Source organism: Rhinatrema bivittatum, chromosome 4 (assembly GCF_901001135.1).
Source record: "Rhinatrema bivittatum chromosome 4, aRhiBiv1.1, whole genome shotgun sequence".
Classification (NCBI taxonomy): Eukaryota; Metazoa; Chordata; class Amphibia; order Gymnophiona; family Rhinatrematidae; genus Rhinatrema; species Rhinatrema bivittatum.
In genome coordinates this window covers 203,810,147-203,829,174 of record NC_042618.1, presented here as the reverse complement: position 1 = coordinate 203,829,174, position 19,028 = coordinate 203,810,147, and the positions used below count along the sequence as shown (strand labels likewise).

Here is a 19,028-nt window from a genome sequence, read left to right as displayed (position 1 = left end):
AAGTCCTATTTTCTCCATTCTGGCTTTGCGACCTTTTGGTGTCATTAAGGCACGTTTGGTGCAAGTCAGGACATCACGCTCAAACCCTAGGCACATTACACAGACTTTATGTGGGTCTGTGATGGACATGGTGCAAGCGCAGTCAGGGCACCGACGGAACCCTAACGCCATGGCCTTTGAAAAAAACTGAGCCGCGGTGCGGTCGACGGCCAATAGGCAGCGGGGCCAAACCAGACGGGAATCGACCGGAACTGGGTAAAAACTTACTGGAGTACCACAGAAGTAAAAATTCAAGAGGGGGGACCCCTGTGGGGTATGAAAGTTTGAAGTAATTCCATGAGGAAAAATTCCTGTCAGGAATATCGAAGAGCTCCTTAACCGCGTGGCTACTGCTGCGCAGAAAAAAGAAGACTGAAGGGGGACCCCTGCTGATTGCAGGGTTAGTGCCATCCTGGGCATGCCCAGTAGGTGCCAGTCAAAGTTCTAGAAACTTTGACAAAAGTGTTCCGTGATTGGGCTCCATCCTGTGATGTCACCCATATGTGAGGACTACCATCCTGCTTGTCCTGTGAGAACAATGTAGCACTGAGTGTCTGATGGATAAGTGTGTGAGTGCAAGTTTAAGGAAGCTCAGGTAATATCCGAGAAGTCTGCAAACTTCCCAAAGTGTGCTCAGACACAGTAGGTACAAACCATGACATCTATCTCTGGAAGGCATGCACAGTCATGTGCACTTAACTTAAAATAGTTTTGTTGTGTACTTGTGCTGTTTCTTATCAATCAGTTATAGCTTTTTTTTTTTTAATTTTAGCTTTTCATGTACTGTAGAAAGCAGAGTTTCCATTTGATTGCTGTAACAATGTTTCATTCATTTAGGAACTAGTTTGTGGTTTTTGCACAGAAAATATCTTTAACAGACTTTTCTTGTAAGATGTCAATTTTTTTAATGCCTCTTACAGTCTGGGACACTGGAAGTTCATTCTTTAACAGGCTTATTCTTGCATCAGTTATTAATTTAGAAATGTTCCATCCTGTTTCTTCTATCCCTTCTGCTTTGATGTACAGAAAGAACTATTTATTGAAGAGAGCTCCATGGCAGCAGAATACATAGAGCATTCATTTCAGCCTTCAGGGAGGAGGCTGATGAGTGGGAATATGTTATGGTTAGTGGAAGGGAAGAGACCTGTTTTAGGCAGGGCAGGGCAAATGGGGAGAGAGAAGAGGTTCTGTTCGGTAAGATCCATGTACTCACCACCATGTACATTGGGAAGGTGCTTTTGGGCTTGAAGTCCTGCAGCTGGCAGAATACAGGAAACACCTTCTGCTTCCAGACTTCCACACAGATCAATTCATAGATGAGAACTGGGATCTACACAGGAAAGCAGATAAGCACAGAGAATTGTTAGTTGTAGAGAAGTGAAGGTAAAGACAGAGATCAACAGGAAGGAACCTGTGCAAACTAGATGGACTTTATGGTCCTTTATCTACCATCAGATAATAAATCTTATTTCTCCCAAAAACCTGAGGTGAAGTGTCAGAGCTATTAGGACAACACATTTTTATTTTTATACGAAGCTCCAAACACAAGCTCTGGCCTGCCACTATACAGCTGGAAGGGTTCAGAAGCACGTTCCTGGTTCACATCTGGAAGAGTAAGGATAAACAAAGTTGTTTACCTGTAACAGCTATTCTCTGAAGACAAACACTTAACCCATTACATAACTGGGTGGTTTCGTCCGATGGCACCAAACTGGACAACCTCTTCTACAGCTGTCCAGGAGATTCTACAGTTCCACTCAGCATGCACAGCAGTTCCTGTGCAGCATGCCTCAGTTTTGTCGTGAAGTTAATGAGCTCAACTCTAGAAGGGTGGGTTTCTGTGAATGGAGAATTGCTGTTCTTAAAGAACACCTATTATAGGCAAGTTTGTTTTCACTAAAACAAGCAGTACCCACCATCACAAAATAGGAACGCCTCTAGTAAGGGCTGTTCTTAAAAATAAAAAAGGGGGAGGCACAACAATTTGAGAACCCTGCTAATAGGGTAGGTCAACTAATTTTGGTGGATTAGAAAAAAGACAATTCAGAATAATAACATCCATATCAAAAGGGATTTAAAAAATCCCAACAGTTTCAACAGCCCCTGAGTTATTCAGCTATACCAATAGACTGGGGGTGTTGGGCGGTGGAATAAAGTTATCTGGCTACTTCAGCAGAAAAACTTTATATACAGTAATATAGTAACATAGTACTGACGGCAGAAAAATAACAAATGGTCCATCTAGTCTGCCCAGCAAATTTCCTTTAGTAGCAATTGCCACTCTCCAGGTTACCCCCACGTTTCTGTGAAGGATAGTAACTGCCACTCCATGCAGGTTACCCCCCCCAAAGAGGGATGGATAGGGCTGGAACAGGTAGGGCTGGCAAGGCAGGAACTGGCTGGGCAGACGAAGCAGGTGCAGGTGGGGCAGACAAAGCAGGTACCGGCTGGGCAGATAGTAACATGCACTAAGAGACATACGAGGACCTGTTGCTGAGGCATCTGAAATGGTGTCTGGACTGCCTTTATATATGAGCACATAGGTGATGTCATCTAAGGGTGCTGCGCAGGCCCTTTAAATCTGAGAGCATCGGCACGCATGCTAGAGGAGGCCAGCGGCGTCCTGCTGAGTGGGTGGGGATGATGGCGTGCTGCCTTGTCAGAAGGGAAGACCCAGCAGCATCAAGATGAGTAGCACAGCTTGCAGGGACCTCTTGCAAGCTGCAAAATTCAACAGATTTGATGGGAGGCTTTAAATAAAGCAAACCCCATGTGAATCAAGGATTTTCTACAGAAATGTGTTGTACTCCCGGTCACTGGCTCAGTGACCGGGCCCTTACCTCCTTCGGTCGCGCTACAGACCGCCGGCTTCCGGCCCTCCCGAACCGCGTGGCAGTGGCTGCAAACCGCCGGGTCGCAGGCCTCTCAAGCCGCATGGCAGCGGCGTCCCCACGAGGGAGACGCCGCCGAAGACTCCGCCCCTCTGGAGGGGAACGCGCGCGCAAGGGCCGGCGTTTTCAGCTCGCAGCCCCGGATGTCCTGGTCCGCCTCCTGATGACGTCAGACGCCGGTAAGGGGATTTAAACGGGACCCGGGATTCATTTTCTTTGCCTTGCAACGAGGTTACTTCCTGAAGTGCTAGTTGCCGTCTCGCTTGTCCGGATCCCGATTCCAGCTTGCCTGCCTTTGATTCCTGCCTGCCTGACCTTGTTTCCTGCCTGCCGCCTGGTTCCTGAACTTCTGCTCGTCTCTGTGGATTTTTCTTCTGCCTGTCTGCCGCCTGCCCTGACCTCAGCCCGTGACTCCGACTCTGCTTGTCTTCCGCCTGCCTCGATTCCAGCCTGTGACACCGACTCCGCTTGCCTGCCTAGACCCCGGTCCGTGACTCCGACTTTCCCTGCTTGCTGCCAGCCTTGATTCCGGTTCGTATACTTCTGCGTTTCTTCAGCACGTCGCCTAAGTCCCAGCGGTCCGGGTCCCTACGGGCTCCTCCTGGGGGGGGGATCTCGGACTTCCAGGGTGAAGACTCCTAAGTCCTAGCAACCCGGGCTCCCACAGCTCCTCTGGAGGGGTCACGGGTTTCCAGGTGAAGTTCCGTTAGTCCAGTGTGTGTTCTGCCTCCCGGCCGCCCACCCTGGTCGGTCGGCCTAAGGATCCACTTCCGGAATTGGACCGTCTCAACAGTTTGCAAGGCCATGGATCCGGCAGACCTCGCTGGTCTCCAGGCCATTCCGGGACTCGCCCAGCAACTCGTGCAGCAGCAGCAAGTACTGGACTCTTTGGTAGCCACGGTGGAACGCATGGCAACCCGTATGGATGCTGAACCGCAGGCTCCACCTCCAGTGCCGGTGGCCGCTCCGGTCGTCACGCTTCAGACGCCTACGCAGCTTCCCGCTTCCTCCCGATACGCGGGAGATTCTAAGGCGTGTCGTGGTTTTTTAAACCAGTGCTTTGTGCGGTTTGCCTTACTCCCGAATCAGTTCCCTACCGACTCTGTCAAAGTGGCATACATCTTTTCCTTACTAGATGGTAAGGCCCTGAATTGGGCGTCACCGATGTGGGAGAAGAGCGACGCCACTCTCACTAATTTGGATCATTTCGTGGCTAACTTCAAAGCAGCCTTTGATGAGCCCGCTCGTCAGACTTCGGCAACTTCTGAGTTACTGCAACTCCGGCAAGGAGCCCGTACTTTGGCTGAATATGCGTTGGAGTTCCGCACGCTGGCGTTGGAAGTGGGCTGGCGTGACGACGCTCTCCGCGGGATCTTCCTTGAGGGTCTGGCGGGTCGTATCAAGGATGTTCTAGCAGCCAGAGACATTCCTGAGGATCTTAACGCCCTCATTGAGCTCGCCGGACGCATAGATCAATGCCTGCAGCAGAGGGCCAAGGAGGTACGGCCTCCACGACGCATGGCGCCTCTGGCTCCCGCTTTCTCGAGGCCGCTGTTGTCGACTCCTTGATCCACAGGAGTTTCCACTGAGTCCTCCGAGGAACCTATGCAGTTAGGCAGGACGTCGTTGACGGAAGAGGAGAGACGTCATCGCCGGTCTCTGGGTCTGTGCCTGTATTGTGGTGGAAAGGGACACTTCCTGTCGCAATGTAAGGAACGGGCGGAAAACGCTCGCGCCTAGGAGAATTGGAGGAGTGTCTTCTGGGCTGTCTTAACGCTGCTCCTCAATGTACAGTTCCTGTGACTTTAAAGTTTCCCGGGAGTTCCTTCAAGACACAGGCTCTTATTGACTCCGGAGCCGGAGGGAACTTCATCTCCCGGACCCTAGTTCAACAACTTCAGCTTGCCACGCAACCCCGGGATCCACCGCTACGGGTTACGTCCATTCAAGGGACTCCCTTGCCCGGGAACATTTCTGTTACTACTATGCCACTGATACTGCAAACTGGGTTGTTACACGAAGAAACAATCTCATTTCTGGTCTTGGACCAGTCAGTACATCCGGTAGTCCTCGGTCTGCCCTGGTTACAGCTACACTCACCACTGATTCGCTGGGACGATCTTCAAATTACCCGGTGGAGTCCGCATTGCTTCCAATCCTGCATTAGGACCACGGTGGTTCCTTCCATTCCGTTGGCTCACGTAGGGGTCTCACTCCCAGCACCCTACGCGGACTTCGCTGACGTCTTTTCCAAGGAAAAGGCGGAGATTCTACCGAACACCGCCCCTTTGATTGTGCCATAGACTTGCTTCCTGGGACTACTCCTCCACGGGGTAGGGTTTACCCTCTCTCCCAACCGGAAACGAGAGCTATGTCTGAGTATATCCGAGACAATCTCGCCAAAGGGTTCATTCGACCGTCCAAATCATCTGCAGGGGCGGGATTCTTTTTTGTGGCCAAAAAAGATGGATGCCTGAGGCCATGTATTGATTACAGGGGTTTGAATACCATTACAAAGAAGAATCGTTACCCGTTACCTTTAATCCCCGAGCTGCTAGACAAACTCCAGGGGGCTCGTGTGTTTACGAAGCTGGACTTAAGGGGGGCTTACAACCTGGTTCGGATCCGTCCCGGGGATGAATGGAAGACTGCATTCAATACCCGGGACGGGCATTATGAGTACCTGGTGATGCCATTCGGCTTATGCAATGCTCCAGCAGTATTCCAGCATCTCATGAACGAGATTCTTAGAGAACTGTTGTATTCGTGTGTCATTGTATACCTGGACGATGTCCTCATTTTCTCGCAGGACCTGCAGTCTCATCGACGTCAGGTACGACATGTGATCCAGATTCTCCGTGAGCAACACCTATATGCGAAACTAGAAAAATGTTTATTTGAACAGGACTCTGTACCCTTCCTGGGCTATGTTATTTCCGCTACAGGGCTCAATATGGATTCTGAAAAAGTGTCTGCAATCCAGAAATGGCCGCAACCTATGGGATTAAAAGCGTTGCAGCGTTTCCTAGGTTTCGCAAACTTTTACAGACACTTCATTCCGGGATATTCCCGCTTAGTAGCCACATTGACTGCTCTAACCAGAAAGGGGGCAGATACTCGACATTGGTCTTCTGAGGCATGCCAAGCATTTCAGAACTTGAAAGAGGCATTTCTGTTGGAGACATGCTTATGCCATCCTGACCCTTTGCGTCCGTTCATAGTGGAGGCCGACGCTCTATCTCGAAACACTATCTTCGAAGAAAAGGATGACCCTCCTCAGTACATCATCGACCCAGCCCGGATTCTTCTTGCCAGCACCAGCGTATCCGCACAAGGAAGGGTGGTCGTTCCTCGACGGGATCGCAGGAAGGTGTTAGAGTGGGCACACGACACCCTCACGGGAGGTCACGCCGGTCAGAAAAGAACATTGACCCTCCTGGACCGGTACTATTGGTGGCCTCGAGTATGGCGCGATGTGCAAGAGTATGTTGCAGCATGTCCGACTTGTGCTAGACAGAAACCTCTCACTGGACGACCTTGGGGTCTTCTACACCCTTTGCCGATACCCACCGAGCCTTGGACCCACATCGCCACGGACTTTGTGGTGGATTTACCCCCATCCGAAGGTAACACTGTAATTTGGGTCACCGTGGACCGGTTCTCTAAGATGGTTCACTTGGTCCCGCTACCCAAACTTCCATCAGCACCAGAACTGGCAGTGCTATTCATTCAACATATTTTCCGAGCTCATGGTCTTCCGCAGAGCATCGTCTCCGATCGCGGGCCACAGTTTACAGCCCGTTATTGGCGCGCACTCTGCAAGAAATTCGGAGTACAATTGAATTTGTCCACTGCATTCCATCCTCAGAGCAATGGACAGACTGAACGGATGAATCGCTCTCTCAAGACATTCCTTCGTAGCTTCATTTCAGAGCATAAAGATAACTGGGTCTCCCTGTTGCCTTGGGCCGAGTTCGCCTACAATAATCACACACATTCAGTTACAGGTCAGTCTCCATTTCAGACGGTCTTTGGACGTCATCTCAGATCTCCTGTTCCAGTTCCAGTAGAGGTTCCCTCGCCAACAGCTCAAACTGTGGCCACGCAACTTCATCAACTCTGGAGAGCGCTACAGCGACGACTCGTTACCGCAGCTCGGAGAGCGCAGGAAGATACGAATCGTTATCGACGTCCAGCTCCTGTACTGTTGCCTGGGTCCAAGGTATGGTTAAGCACCAAGAAGCTTCACTTTCCTGGTCGCTCTCGCAAGCTGGCTCCCAGGTTTTGTGGGCCGTTTCCCGTGGCCGAGCGAATAGGCCTAGTTTCATATCGGCTTCGTCTGCCTTCAACTCTACGCATCCACAACGTGTTTCATGTATCTCTCTTGAAACCTGTGGTGTACTCTCGTTTCCACCGAATTACTCAAGATGAGGTTTCAGCTTCAGCACCTGAAGATCCGGTTTATCAGGTACATGAAGTGAAGGATGTACGCTTCCATAATCGGCGATGGGAGTACTTACTGGCCTGGGAGGGTTGTGGCCCGGAAGAGGACTCCTGGGAACCGGCACGGAATATTCTGGATAAGTCTCTGTTAACCCAATATCACCTGGATAATCCTGGGAAACCCGGTCCTCTACGGAGGGGGCGTAAAAGGGGGGGTACTGTTGTGATCCCGGTCACTGGCTCAGTGACCGGGCCCTTACCTCCTTCGGTCGCGCTACAGACCGCCGGCTTCCGGCCCTTCCGAACCGCGTGGCAGCGGCTGCAAACCGCCGGGTCGCAGGCCTCTCAAGCCGCATGGCAGCGGCGTCCCCACGAGGGAGATGCCGCCGAAGACTCCGCCCCTCTGGAGGGGAACGCGCGCAAGGGCCGGCGTTTTCAGCTCGCAGCCCCGGATGTCCTGGTCCGCCTCCTGATGACGTCAGACGCCGGTAAGGGGATTTAAACGGGACCCGGGATTCATTTTCTTTGCCTTGCAACGAGGTTACTTCCTGAAGTGCTAGTTGCCGTCTCGCTTGTCCGGATCCCGATTCCAGCTTGCCTGCCTTTGATTCCTGCCTGCCTGACCTTGTTTCCTGCCTGCCGCCTGGTTCCTGAACTTCTGCTTGTCTCTGTGGTTTTTTCTTCTGCCTGTCTGCCGCCTGCCCTGGCCTCAGCCCGTGACTCCGACTCTGCTTGTCTTCCGCCTGCCTCGATTCCAGCCTGTGACACCGACTCCGCTTGCCTGCCGCCTGCCTAGACCCCGGTCCGTGACTCCGACTTTCCCTGCTTGCTGCCAGCCTTGATTCCGATTCGTATACTTCTGCGTTTCTTCAGCACGTCGCCTAAGTCCCAGCGGTCCGGGTCCCTACGGGCTCCTCCTGGGGGGATCTCGGACTTCCAGGGTGAAGACTCCTAGGTCCTAGCAACCCGGGCTCCCACAGCTCCTCTGGAGGGGTCACGGGTTTCCAGGTGAAGTTCCGTTAGTCCAGTGTGTGTTCTGCCTCCCAGCCGCCCACCCTGGTCGGTCGGCCTAAGGATCCACTTCCGGAATTGGACCGTCTCAACAGAAATGGGTCTCCCTTCTACATGATAGTGATATGCATCAGTTATTATTATTATTATCTTTTGTATAGCACATACCAGATGCATGTAGTGCAGTACAGAGGCACTCTAGAAGCAATTTTCAAACTGCCTGCATTGCTGCAAAGTCTGCAGGTACTTTTTATTTGTGGTCTTTGCACCAGTTTTCAAAGTAAAAGTATATGCGTACTTTTACTTTGAGGATTGCCTGAGAATAAAGTACCCACAGAGATTTGCACCTGCATTTTCTGTGGATACTTTTTCCAACCAAAAATGCATGCCTTTTAAAAATCGAAACCTATGTGCACAAACAGGATTTGAATATGCAGAAAATTCTGAAAAAAATTCCAAAAAGCAAGAAGTAAGGACAGAGAAGGAAAAAAAACCATGAGCACCATACTCTGCGGAAAAAGAAAGACTGACGGGACTCCATGTGACATAATGTATGCATAGGCATGCCTCAGTAGGGCTCAGCCAAAGTTGTAGAAACTTTGACACATGTTTTCTGTGCCAGGCTCCATTGGATGATGTCACCTATGTGTGAGGAATACCATCCTGCTGCCTCTACTACAACATAGTACATACCTTGTGAGCTACACACATTCTTTTACCTGCAGACAGGGTGGGTGATTTTCAACCTGGCGATATATATGGGTAAAATGCTTTTTATTCATGGAAGCCCCTTTGAAAATTACCCTCATAAAGGACAGTCCCTACTCCTTGGAGTTTACAATCTTGTTAAGGCAGATAGGATGCACCGTTACCAATTTAGAAAGATCTCATAATAGGTAGCAGCACAATGAAAAACAATTAAAAAAAAAAAAGACTTTGAGTTAGGACAGCAAGGCCATGACTGAGAAGATTTAAGGTAGGTGGGATACCTGGATTAGCTTGGGGGGGGGGGGGGGGGGGGGGCCGAGTAGGAAACACAAACTTTCTCGTATCATACACCACACTAACACACTCACATGTTCACGCTCTCTTACACACATGCTCATTCTCACGCCTCTTATTCTCCCACACATACACTTTTCACTCATATGCTCATTTTCACTCACACAACATCTCTCTCTCTCACACATACTCACTTTCATTTCTCTCCTTCCATACCTGGGCATCGATGGCACCGATAGAATCGACGATGGCATCGATGGAAGTGTCCTGGGCATCAATGACATTGATAAAATAAATAATGGCATCGATGGAAATGATCCTGGCATCGATGGAGTGCCCCGGGCGACGATGGCATCGACGACATAAGGGTATGCGTCGATGGCATCCATCCGAGCAATGATGGCATCGATGAAACCCAGGGAAAAATCAGTGCCATGGATGAAAAACATGGATGGCACTGATAGAATTGATGCAGGGAACGATGGCATCAATGTACCGCGGGGGAGCGGTACCGATGGCATCGAAGAATGCAGGACGGTCTGGAAGGGAGTACTGACGGTAGCGATGGGGGCATCGACTGCGCGAGGGTACCGAGGAAATCAAAGAACCTGGATTCGACAGAGGCCCTGGCGGCAACGGAAACCGTGGAAGTCCTGTCCTACTAGCGCTAATAACCAGGCAGAGTGTCACAGAGGGACACTCGCAGGCTATGTGTGGCTAACTATAAAAACATAAGGAGAGGGAAGGCCGCAGTCGGTTGGCAGGCCAGGGAGGTGACAGGAACCGACCGAAAAACAGGGCATAGTATTCACCGAGCGTCAAATAAATGTACGCGAAGGGAGACCCGTGCAGGGAAAAGTGTTTGTGAAGTAAAAGTTTAAGTGTTTCCGTGAAGAAAAAGTGTTATAATTTCTCAGAGCTCCTAACCGCTATGCTTACTGCAGAACAGAAAAAAGAAGACTGAGGGAGACACCTGTGGTCACAGGGATAATTGCAGGCTGAGCATGCTCAGTGCACTCAGTGTACCAGTGTCAGTCAAAGCTTTATAGAAACTTTGACAGAAAAGTTTTCCGTACAGGGCTCCATCTTGGGATGTCACCCATATGTGAGGACTACCATCCTGCTTGTCCTGTGAGAAGCTCATTTTCACTCACACATACTCACACTCTCACACAACATACACACCATCTCTCTCTCACACACATACTCACTTTCATTTCTCTCCTTCCATACACTCATATTATCACACATATAAACACATTCTTGCCCACTCACACATGTCCATTCACTTTCTCTTGCACACATGCTCTCTCTCCCAGGCCTGAAACCACCAGCAGCAGCAGCCTTCTCTTTCAGGCCTGAATGGCCAACAGTACTCCTCTTTCTGCCATTGGTATGGGCTGATACTACTCCTGATGCTGCTTCTGGCAGTGAGATTGGATTCCTGGTCAGGAATGGCAGGCCTCGAACCTGTGACCCCTGAACACATATCTTCAGTACTAGCTCCTGATTGGAGGCTGAATATAAGGAACCCTTTCCTGACACACCTTTGCTAATCCACTTTCCTGAGGTATTGGCCTGTGAAAACCCTGATTCCTTATCCTTGCATTCCCAGCCACCCCAAAGCTCCAATACCCTCAGCCCAACTGGGCCTTCAAGTTATCTTTGGAAATACCAAGTCCCAGCCACAGTTTGCATCCACGGGGAATGGCCGTGACAACAAAGACCCCTCCCAGGCACCTTGCATGGTGGCCTATCTACCTCGATGCACTTCAGACCACTGCTGACTCAGACTCCTAGTATTCTTCAGACCCCTACCTTGCTCCTCCTGGGAGGGAACCTATGTGACACTCCTCCTCGTTTCTGTCACCCACTGACATCCAGGTGACTTCCTCTTCTGGGATCTGTGTAAGCCACCTCAGCTATGCACCAAAGTTTTCCATTGTTTTCCCAGAGACCCAGCAACAGGGCCAGCTTTTGGGGTGAGCAACCTGTATGGCTGCACATGGTGCCATGCTTAAGGTGGCACCACTGTCCCCTCATGTCTGCAGGCAGGAAATTCAGGAATATTGTGCAATAAGAGGGAGGCTTTTCTCTGTGGTTGTGCAGGAGGAGGGAGGAGACTTCTTTTTATGGTAGTAGGTGAAGGATCAACCCGCTGGGAGGAAGAGAGGGAAGAAGAGAAAGAGAAGGAGTTTATGCTGGACAAGAAAGGAGGGATGCTGGAACAGGGAAAGAGTGTTTTTTGGCAGTGTGGGCAGAGGAAAAGAGAGAGCAGGACAGAGAGAATACTGGTATTGGGCAGAAGGTGGGGGAGTAGTATTAGGAGATGTGTATACTGTGCTGTAGTCACCACCACTGCTGAAGGAAGGAGTGCTGTACAGGAAGCGCCCTGCCCAGAAATTCCTTTGGAATTCTGGAGTCTCCAGGTCAAATCTGGAGAGGTCCTAAGTATGGTAGGTGGGATTAAATTGAGGAGGGCAACTTTTAATTAAGTAAAATCAAATTTGATATTTACAGTCTGGAAACGTTTAAGGAGAACACAGTTTATGAAAGTTGTTGATAATCAGCCTTTTCTTGTGTAGTTATGGAATATCAGCCCCAGGTCTACATAAGAAAATTAAAAATACTCTCCCCAGTCTAGTAAGCAGATTGAAAAATCTGCTACATGACTGACACATTTAGCTATCTGAGAATTCTCTAATTTAATGAGTAATCGCAAAACATAGACAGAGAACACAGCTCTCTTATCACTGCACTGAGGCATACTCTACACAGAGTTGGTTTTGAGCCCAAACATATGTAGAAGATATTCAAACAGTTTCTTTGTCGGGCAAATCTCCTCCTTTACAATACTTTCTAGTGGATTCCCTCCTAGAAGCCAGAAGAATTTGGAACACTGGCAGGCAACACAATAATCTTGGCATTATGAAATTGTATGCTAGCTTTCGGCGCACATTGTTAACACCCAGATTACTTTTTTAACACCAGATGCAGTAAGCTAATGCTATGCAAATGCACTGGGAGTGTAAAAAAAAAGAAAGTCATTGAGTGTATAATGTGCGCTTGTCATAGGCCAAACACACATTTTTTTTTTTCAATTTAAAGTTTATTGATTTTTCAATCGTATAAAATACCCAGTCACAACAAACAACGTGATCAACAACTGTATAAACATGATAAACATTTTGCAAACCAAACAGGTATACATTATTTATCTGGGTAGGTATTACGTAGGACGCCAGTAGGGCCCCTCGAATCCCCCCCCCCCCTTATCCCCGTCCCCTCCATGAGTCCATTCAAGAGTATATTAACTAGAATCTACTAGGATAATGAAAAAATATACAAGAAGAAATAAAGAAATAACGATATAAATAAAAAGGAAACAAAGAAGGGATATCAGGAGATTAGAGTCTAGTATGCCTTTGTATCTACAAGAAAAAGACAGATCCGGATTGTGAGGTTACTGCTCTGCTTGTTTTGTTTCCCATTGCAGATAGTGAGACCATGCTTCCCGGAATTTATGTGAAGAGTTATGTAATTCCGCTGTGATGGCTGCCATTTTACAGTAATAATGTATTTTGTGCTGCACTATTGCTAGAGACGGTGTCGTGTCCTGCTTCCAGTAACTGGCTATGGTTAATCTAGTGGCAATAAAAACTTGTTGACAAAAAGCAATGTCATTTTTCCAGAGGAATGTGTGGGTGTAGAAGTAGCATGAATCCAGGATCTAATAGACCCTGAATGCCCAAGATTTGCCCCAACCATTGCGCGACAAGCCGCCATAGAGGGGATATCTTATCGCAGGACTACCAAGTATGGAAAAAGGTGCCTGTCTGACCACAGCCTCTCCAACATTGATCGCTTATGTGGGGATATCGTTTGTGTAAAGTACTTGGGGTGAGGTGCCATCGAGTGATAAGCTTATAACAATTCTCCTGCAGTGTGGCTGATACTGAGCATTTGCGAGCTGAGGTGAATATTTGTGTCCAAGAATCAAGACTAATAGTATAACCCAGGTCAGTTTCCCATTTCGACATGTAATTAAAGGTTTGAGTTGCAGGTCCTAGTAATAAATTGTACAATTTAGATATCATCCCTCTGTTTTTGTCTACATGCTCACAAAAATGTTCAAAAAGGGTTTTACCTTGCGCCAAGTCCTTGGAAATAATAGGAGTCCTTAGGAAATGAAGGATCTGACTGCCCGCTAAAAAATCTTGCCAGGGAAGATTATACCTAGTTTGTAGGTCTGCCCAGGACATAAGGGTACCTCCACTAAGTAAATTCTCCATCTTAATAATACCTTGTCAGTGCCAGTTCTGAAAGGATTTATTACTTTGTCCTGCATGGAAGAGAGAATTATAATAGAGGTGGGTGGAATAAAAATACGTCCTATTGCCTACGAGGTGTCCTTTCCATTTGTTCCAAATTTTAATAGTTGTACCTAAGGTCATAGGCAACGCCCGGAGAGGAGGCCAAGTTTCGCGAGGTTGCCAGAAAAGTATTTTAAGGGGGCATCCTCCTAGTAAAAATTCTTCAAACTTAACCCATTGCTTTACATAGATCTTTCTATGAATATCAGTAACGGCAGCGAGCTGCGCAGCCACATAATATTGCTCTATATTTGGAACCCCTAATCCTCCCCTCAACCACGGTTGTTGTAATATCCGTCTGGCCACCCTAGGGGGACGTCTATTCCAAATGAAATCAAATAAAATCTTTTGCCATGACCGTAATATGGCGCTACTTACGAATATAGGTAATGTGTTAAACAAATATAAAAATTTAGGTAAGATGTTCATCTTAACTATTGCTACTCTTCCTACCCAGGAGAAAAAATCTCTATCCCATTTTTGTATATCAGTTTTCACTCTATCCACTAGGGGTTTATAGTTAAGGTGGAATAATTGCTGAATGTCAGGACCAATTTGAACTCCGAGATATTTAATTGATTTATGTGCAACCTTGAATGGGTATTTCTGTTTTATGGTCGAGATGATAGCTGGATCTGTCGACACATTTAGTAGTTCGGTTTTATCTAAATTAATTTTGAAACCTGATACTGCACTAAAGGCCGTGATCTCTTCCGTAACCCCCTTTAAGGAGTCTAGAGGGTTAGTAAGTGTCAAGAGTATGTCGTCTGCAAATAAGGACATTTTCAGACTGCTAGTTCCAACAGTAACCCCCTCTATCTGATTAGATGCTCGGATGCGTGTGGTAAACGGTTCCAGGAAGAGAGCAAACAGTAGAGGCGATAAGGGACATCCCTGCCTCGTACCTCTTTGCACAGGAAATAGATCGCCATACCGCCCGTTTACTTTTATCCTGGCCCCTGGGTTGCAATACAGACATTTTATCCATCCCAAAAATTGTACCCCAAAACACATTTTAGTTAAAGTAGCAAACAAAAAATTCCAATGGACGAGATCAAAAGCCTTTTCGGCGTCAACGGCTAGCAAAACTAAGGGTGTTTGTTCGTGCTTAGCCCACCATAGGATATCAATCACTTTACGTACATTATCTGCTGCTGTCCTTTGAGGTATAAACCCCACCTGATCTTTATGTACCAACTGCGCAAGAATAACATTTAAGCGATTAGCTAAAACCTTAGCAAACAATTTAAGATCAATGTTCAATAAAGATATAGGTCGGTAGGATCCGCATTGAGTGGGGTCTCTTCCTGGTTTGGCGATGACTGTGATTCCCGCAACGTTAGAATGTAGAGGAAGATGTACATCTTCTGATAGGCTATTAAAGAAATCCACTAGTGGGTCCAGTAATTGCGCTTGACATTGTTTATAATAGGCTCCCGTGAAGCCATCAAGACCTGGTGATTTCCCGCTTTTCAAATCCTTAATAGCAGTCTGAATTTCTATCATTGTGATCGGTGCGTCTAAGAAGGACCGTTGATCATCCGACAGGGCTGGCAACATGAGAGGTAAAAGATAATTGTGAATGTCCTCCTGCGTGATGTTGGTTGCTTTACTGTACAGCATTGAATAAAATTGCGTAAAACATCTTCTGATGTCGTTGCTGGTGGTTTGAATGTTTCCTTGTTGGTCCTTGATTTTAGCGATATTATTTAGCAGCTGGCGTTGCTTGAGTTTTCTAGCTAATATCCGTCCCGCTTTGTTGTTTCCCTCGAAGTGTTGCTGCTTAAGTCTGGCCAGATTGTGTGCTATTTGTGTAGAATCTATGATATGTAGTTCAGAGCGAGCTACCTGGATTTGTTTAAGAAGGGATGGAGCTAGAGATCTGGCGTGTTGGTGAGATAAAGAGGTGATCAAATGGAGTAATTCAGAACGCCTCCTGTCCCGTTGTTTCTTTAACGCCGCGGCAAGTGTGATGAGTCGTCCTCGAATAACCAGTTTGGAACATTCCCAAATGGAGCTGGCTTTTGATACCGATCCTTGGTTGATGGCAAAATAATCTCGTAAAGCCTCCTGTATCATAGGAAGGTGCTCCTTAGACTTCAAGAGATCTTCTCTGAGGCGCCAGAAATGTATACCGGGGTCAGAGTCAGTAATATCCAGCACCGCCCAGACCGGTGCGTGGTCAGACCACGTAATTGTACCTATGTCAGCTTCAACCACCAAGTTTTGCAGATGTTTGTCAATTAGGAAGTAGTCCAGTCTAGAGTACATATTATGGGGGTTGGAGTAGAATGTGTACGTCCGTTCAGTAGGGTGTCGTTGCCTCCAGATGTCGACTAGACTCCAGTTATGCATCAGTTCAGATAATTGAGAAGAGGCTTTCCAACCCCCTGATGATTGCCTGTTAGAGGTATCCAATCTCGGGTTGCGTACTAAATTATGGTCCCCTCCCCAGAGGATATGTCCTTCAGCAAACGTCGTCAATTTCTCAATGACAGCCTTTAAGAAAAGGTCTTGACCCGTATTTGGTGATATATATTGACAATGGTTAGAGTTTTTTTTATCACATATTATTTTTAAAAACTGAAAACGTCCCAGGGGATCAGCATAATAAGCTTTCAGGGTAAAAGTCACTGTATTGGCTATCAAGATACCCACTCCGGCATACTTGGAATTCTTGGTGCTAGCAGCAAGTAGTACAGTCGGGAAGTTGTGCAATCGCAAAAGTTTTTCATGCCGCTTTCGAATATGAGTTTCTTGAATAAGAGCAATATCGACATGATGATTTAGCAGATCTCGAGCTAAAAATTAACGTTTTGTATGTGAGTTAAGTCCCTTGACATTTAGGGACCATACCTTTAAAGCCATGATTCATCCGGTAATTTCTCCTGGAAATCCCCGATTAGTAGTAAGGGAGCAAGCATTCCCAAAGAAGAAATGTAGCATATTGATCGTAATTCCTCATGTAGTGGCTCATGGAGTGAAGTTTCCCCCTCCCAACCCAATCCCAAATCTCATGTATCCTCCATCTGGATACTTCCCAGCTCAGGGGTCTTAGCCACCTACGGGGAAGCCGCCTGCCCTGCGGCTTACTGAAACGAAAGAAACATGTTATACTGCGAGGCTTTGCCTTTATTTAAGTCCAGTAAATACCCAGCATCCGATTAGCACTCAGTGCATGTGGAAAGTGATCAAAGATAAACAGCGACTTCTCTGATTAACGCACCGGTGGTGGTTGTGACTATCTAGCAGAACCTCTCTGGCGTTCCAGCCTTTTGGAATTGCCAGCCTGCTGCCATCTTGGTATGTTAGGTGTTCTGCTAGATCTGGATTGTGTAGAGATGGTGGAGATTGGTAGAGATAATTTAGCTTTGCCAAAGGCTTCAGACGCTTCTTCCATGTCTCTGACCCTGTAGGTGGCACCATCGTACAGTGAATAACAAACTGAAAGGAAAAGTCCATCGATAGCGAATGTTGTTTTCCTGTAGTACAGAGGTAGCAGGACGCAGGTCAAACCGTTTGCGCATTGTAGAAGCTGCCAAATCATTAAAGATATTCAATTTATGAGTTTCCCATAGCCATTCTTTTTGTTTCCTGGATGCATTGTAAATGAGAGTTTTTTCTTGAAAAGTCTGGAGGCACGTTAGAATATCTCTAGGTTTTTCAGTGTTGCGGGGCCCTTGTACCCGATGAGCCCGTTCTATATGAAAGGCATCAGTCCTCGTCGCCGGCTCTTCCTCCCCCCCCGTCTGCAGTCAGCAGGATAGCGTGAAAGATCTTAGTGACCACTTCCACGCAGTTAAGGTATTCGGGGAGCTCAGGGACGCATCTGATGTGAATATTATTACGGCAGGATCTGTTTTCGAGATCCTCAACCTTTTCATGTAAGATTTTAAGAGTGGCCTGGGTTTGTTTCGATTCGTCCGCCATTTTATGTATATCCTCCTCGTGCTGCTCAACGTGGATATCTAGATCATCAACACGGTGCCCCACCGCTGCTAGCTCTTCTCTTACCTCTGATATAGAGGTCAGCAGGTCCTGTTTGTGCTGTTTGAGATCGCGCCTTAACTCTATGAACCATTCTCTAAGTTCCGTACGAGTGGTAAGCTCTGCGAGGGACGCGGGTGCCGCATGTTCAAAATCGAGCTCCGGGGTCTCACTTGAGGCCTGCTCCGCCGTCATGTCCGCAGTATTGTCAGACGTTTTTGTGTAAGAAAATTGCGTGAGGTCCGGGTTTTTGCGTTTCGACGCCATCTCTTCCTTACAAGGCTGGATGCTTGGGTGTTATTAGCTTGTTAATCGATTAATGTCGTGCGATTCGGGCTTTGTAAAAGAAACGCCGCAGGGAGCTCTCGCTTCAGGCAGCCATTCCCGGCGGTGACGTCAGCGCGCTCTCCCGGCCAAATACACATTTTAACTTAGGAATGGGGGGGGAGGCAGGGGGCGTGTCCCTGACAGGCCAAGCAGCAACCAGTGAGGTAATCAAATTTATAGATGATACAAAGCTATTCAGAGTGGTTAAATCACAAGGGGATTGTGATAAATTGCAGGAGGACCTTGCAAGACTGGAAGATTGGGCATCCAAATGGCAGATGAAATTTAATGTGGACACATGCAAGGTGTTGTATAAAGGGAAAAATAACCCATGCTAGGAGTTACCACCCAGGAAAAAAGATCTAGGCATCATGCTGGATAATACATTGAAATTGTCGGCTTAGTGTGTTGCAGCAATCAAAAATGGAAACAGAATGTTAGGAATTATTAGGAAGGGAATGGTGAATAAAATGGAAATGTCATAATGCCTCTGTATCAGTACATGGTGAGATCACACCTTGAGTACTGTGTACAATTCTGGTCACTGCATCTCAAAAAAGATAGAGTTGCACTGGAGAAGGTACAGAGAAGGGCGACCAAAATAAGGGGATGAACAACACTCCTATGAGGAAAGGCTAAAGGGGTTAGGGCTGTTCAGCTTGGAGATGAGACGGCTGAAACGGGATATGACAGAGGTCTTTAAAATCAAGAGAGGTCTAGAACAGGTAGATGTGAATCGGTTATTTACTCTTTCGGATAACAGAAGGACTAGGGAGCACTCCATGAAGTTGGGAAATAGCACATTTAAAACTAATCGGAGAAAATTATTTTTCACTCAACGCACAATTAAGCACTGGAATTTGTTGCCAGAGGATGTGGTTAGTGCAGTTAGTGTAGCTGGGTTTAAAAAAAGGTTTGGATAAGTTTCTTGGAGGAGAAGTCCATTAACTTGCAT

General features: G+C 47.5%; 1 protein-coding gene across 1 annotated transcript in view; it reads right to left on the bottom strand.

The window, feature by feature from the left end:
- The window catches only part of ZMYND10 (zinc finger MYND-type containing 10), a 364,741-nt gene that overhangs the window by 300,053 nt on the left and 45,660 nt on the right, over positions 1-19,028 (bottom strand). The window contains exon 3 of the mRNA XM_029599566.1: positions 1,253-1,369. Within this exon, the coding sequence (XP_029455426.1) occupies positions 1,253-1,369 (117 nt within the window). The remainder of the gene's footprint in view (positions 1-1,252; positions 1,370-19,028) is intronic.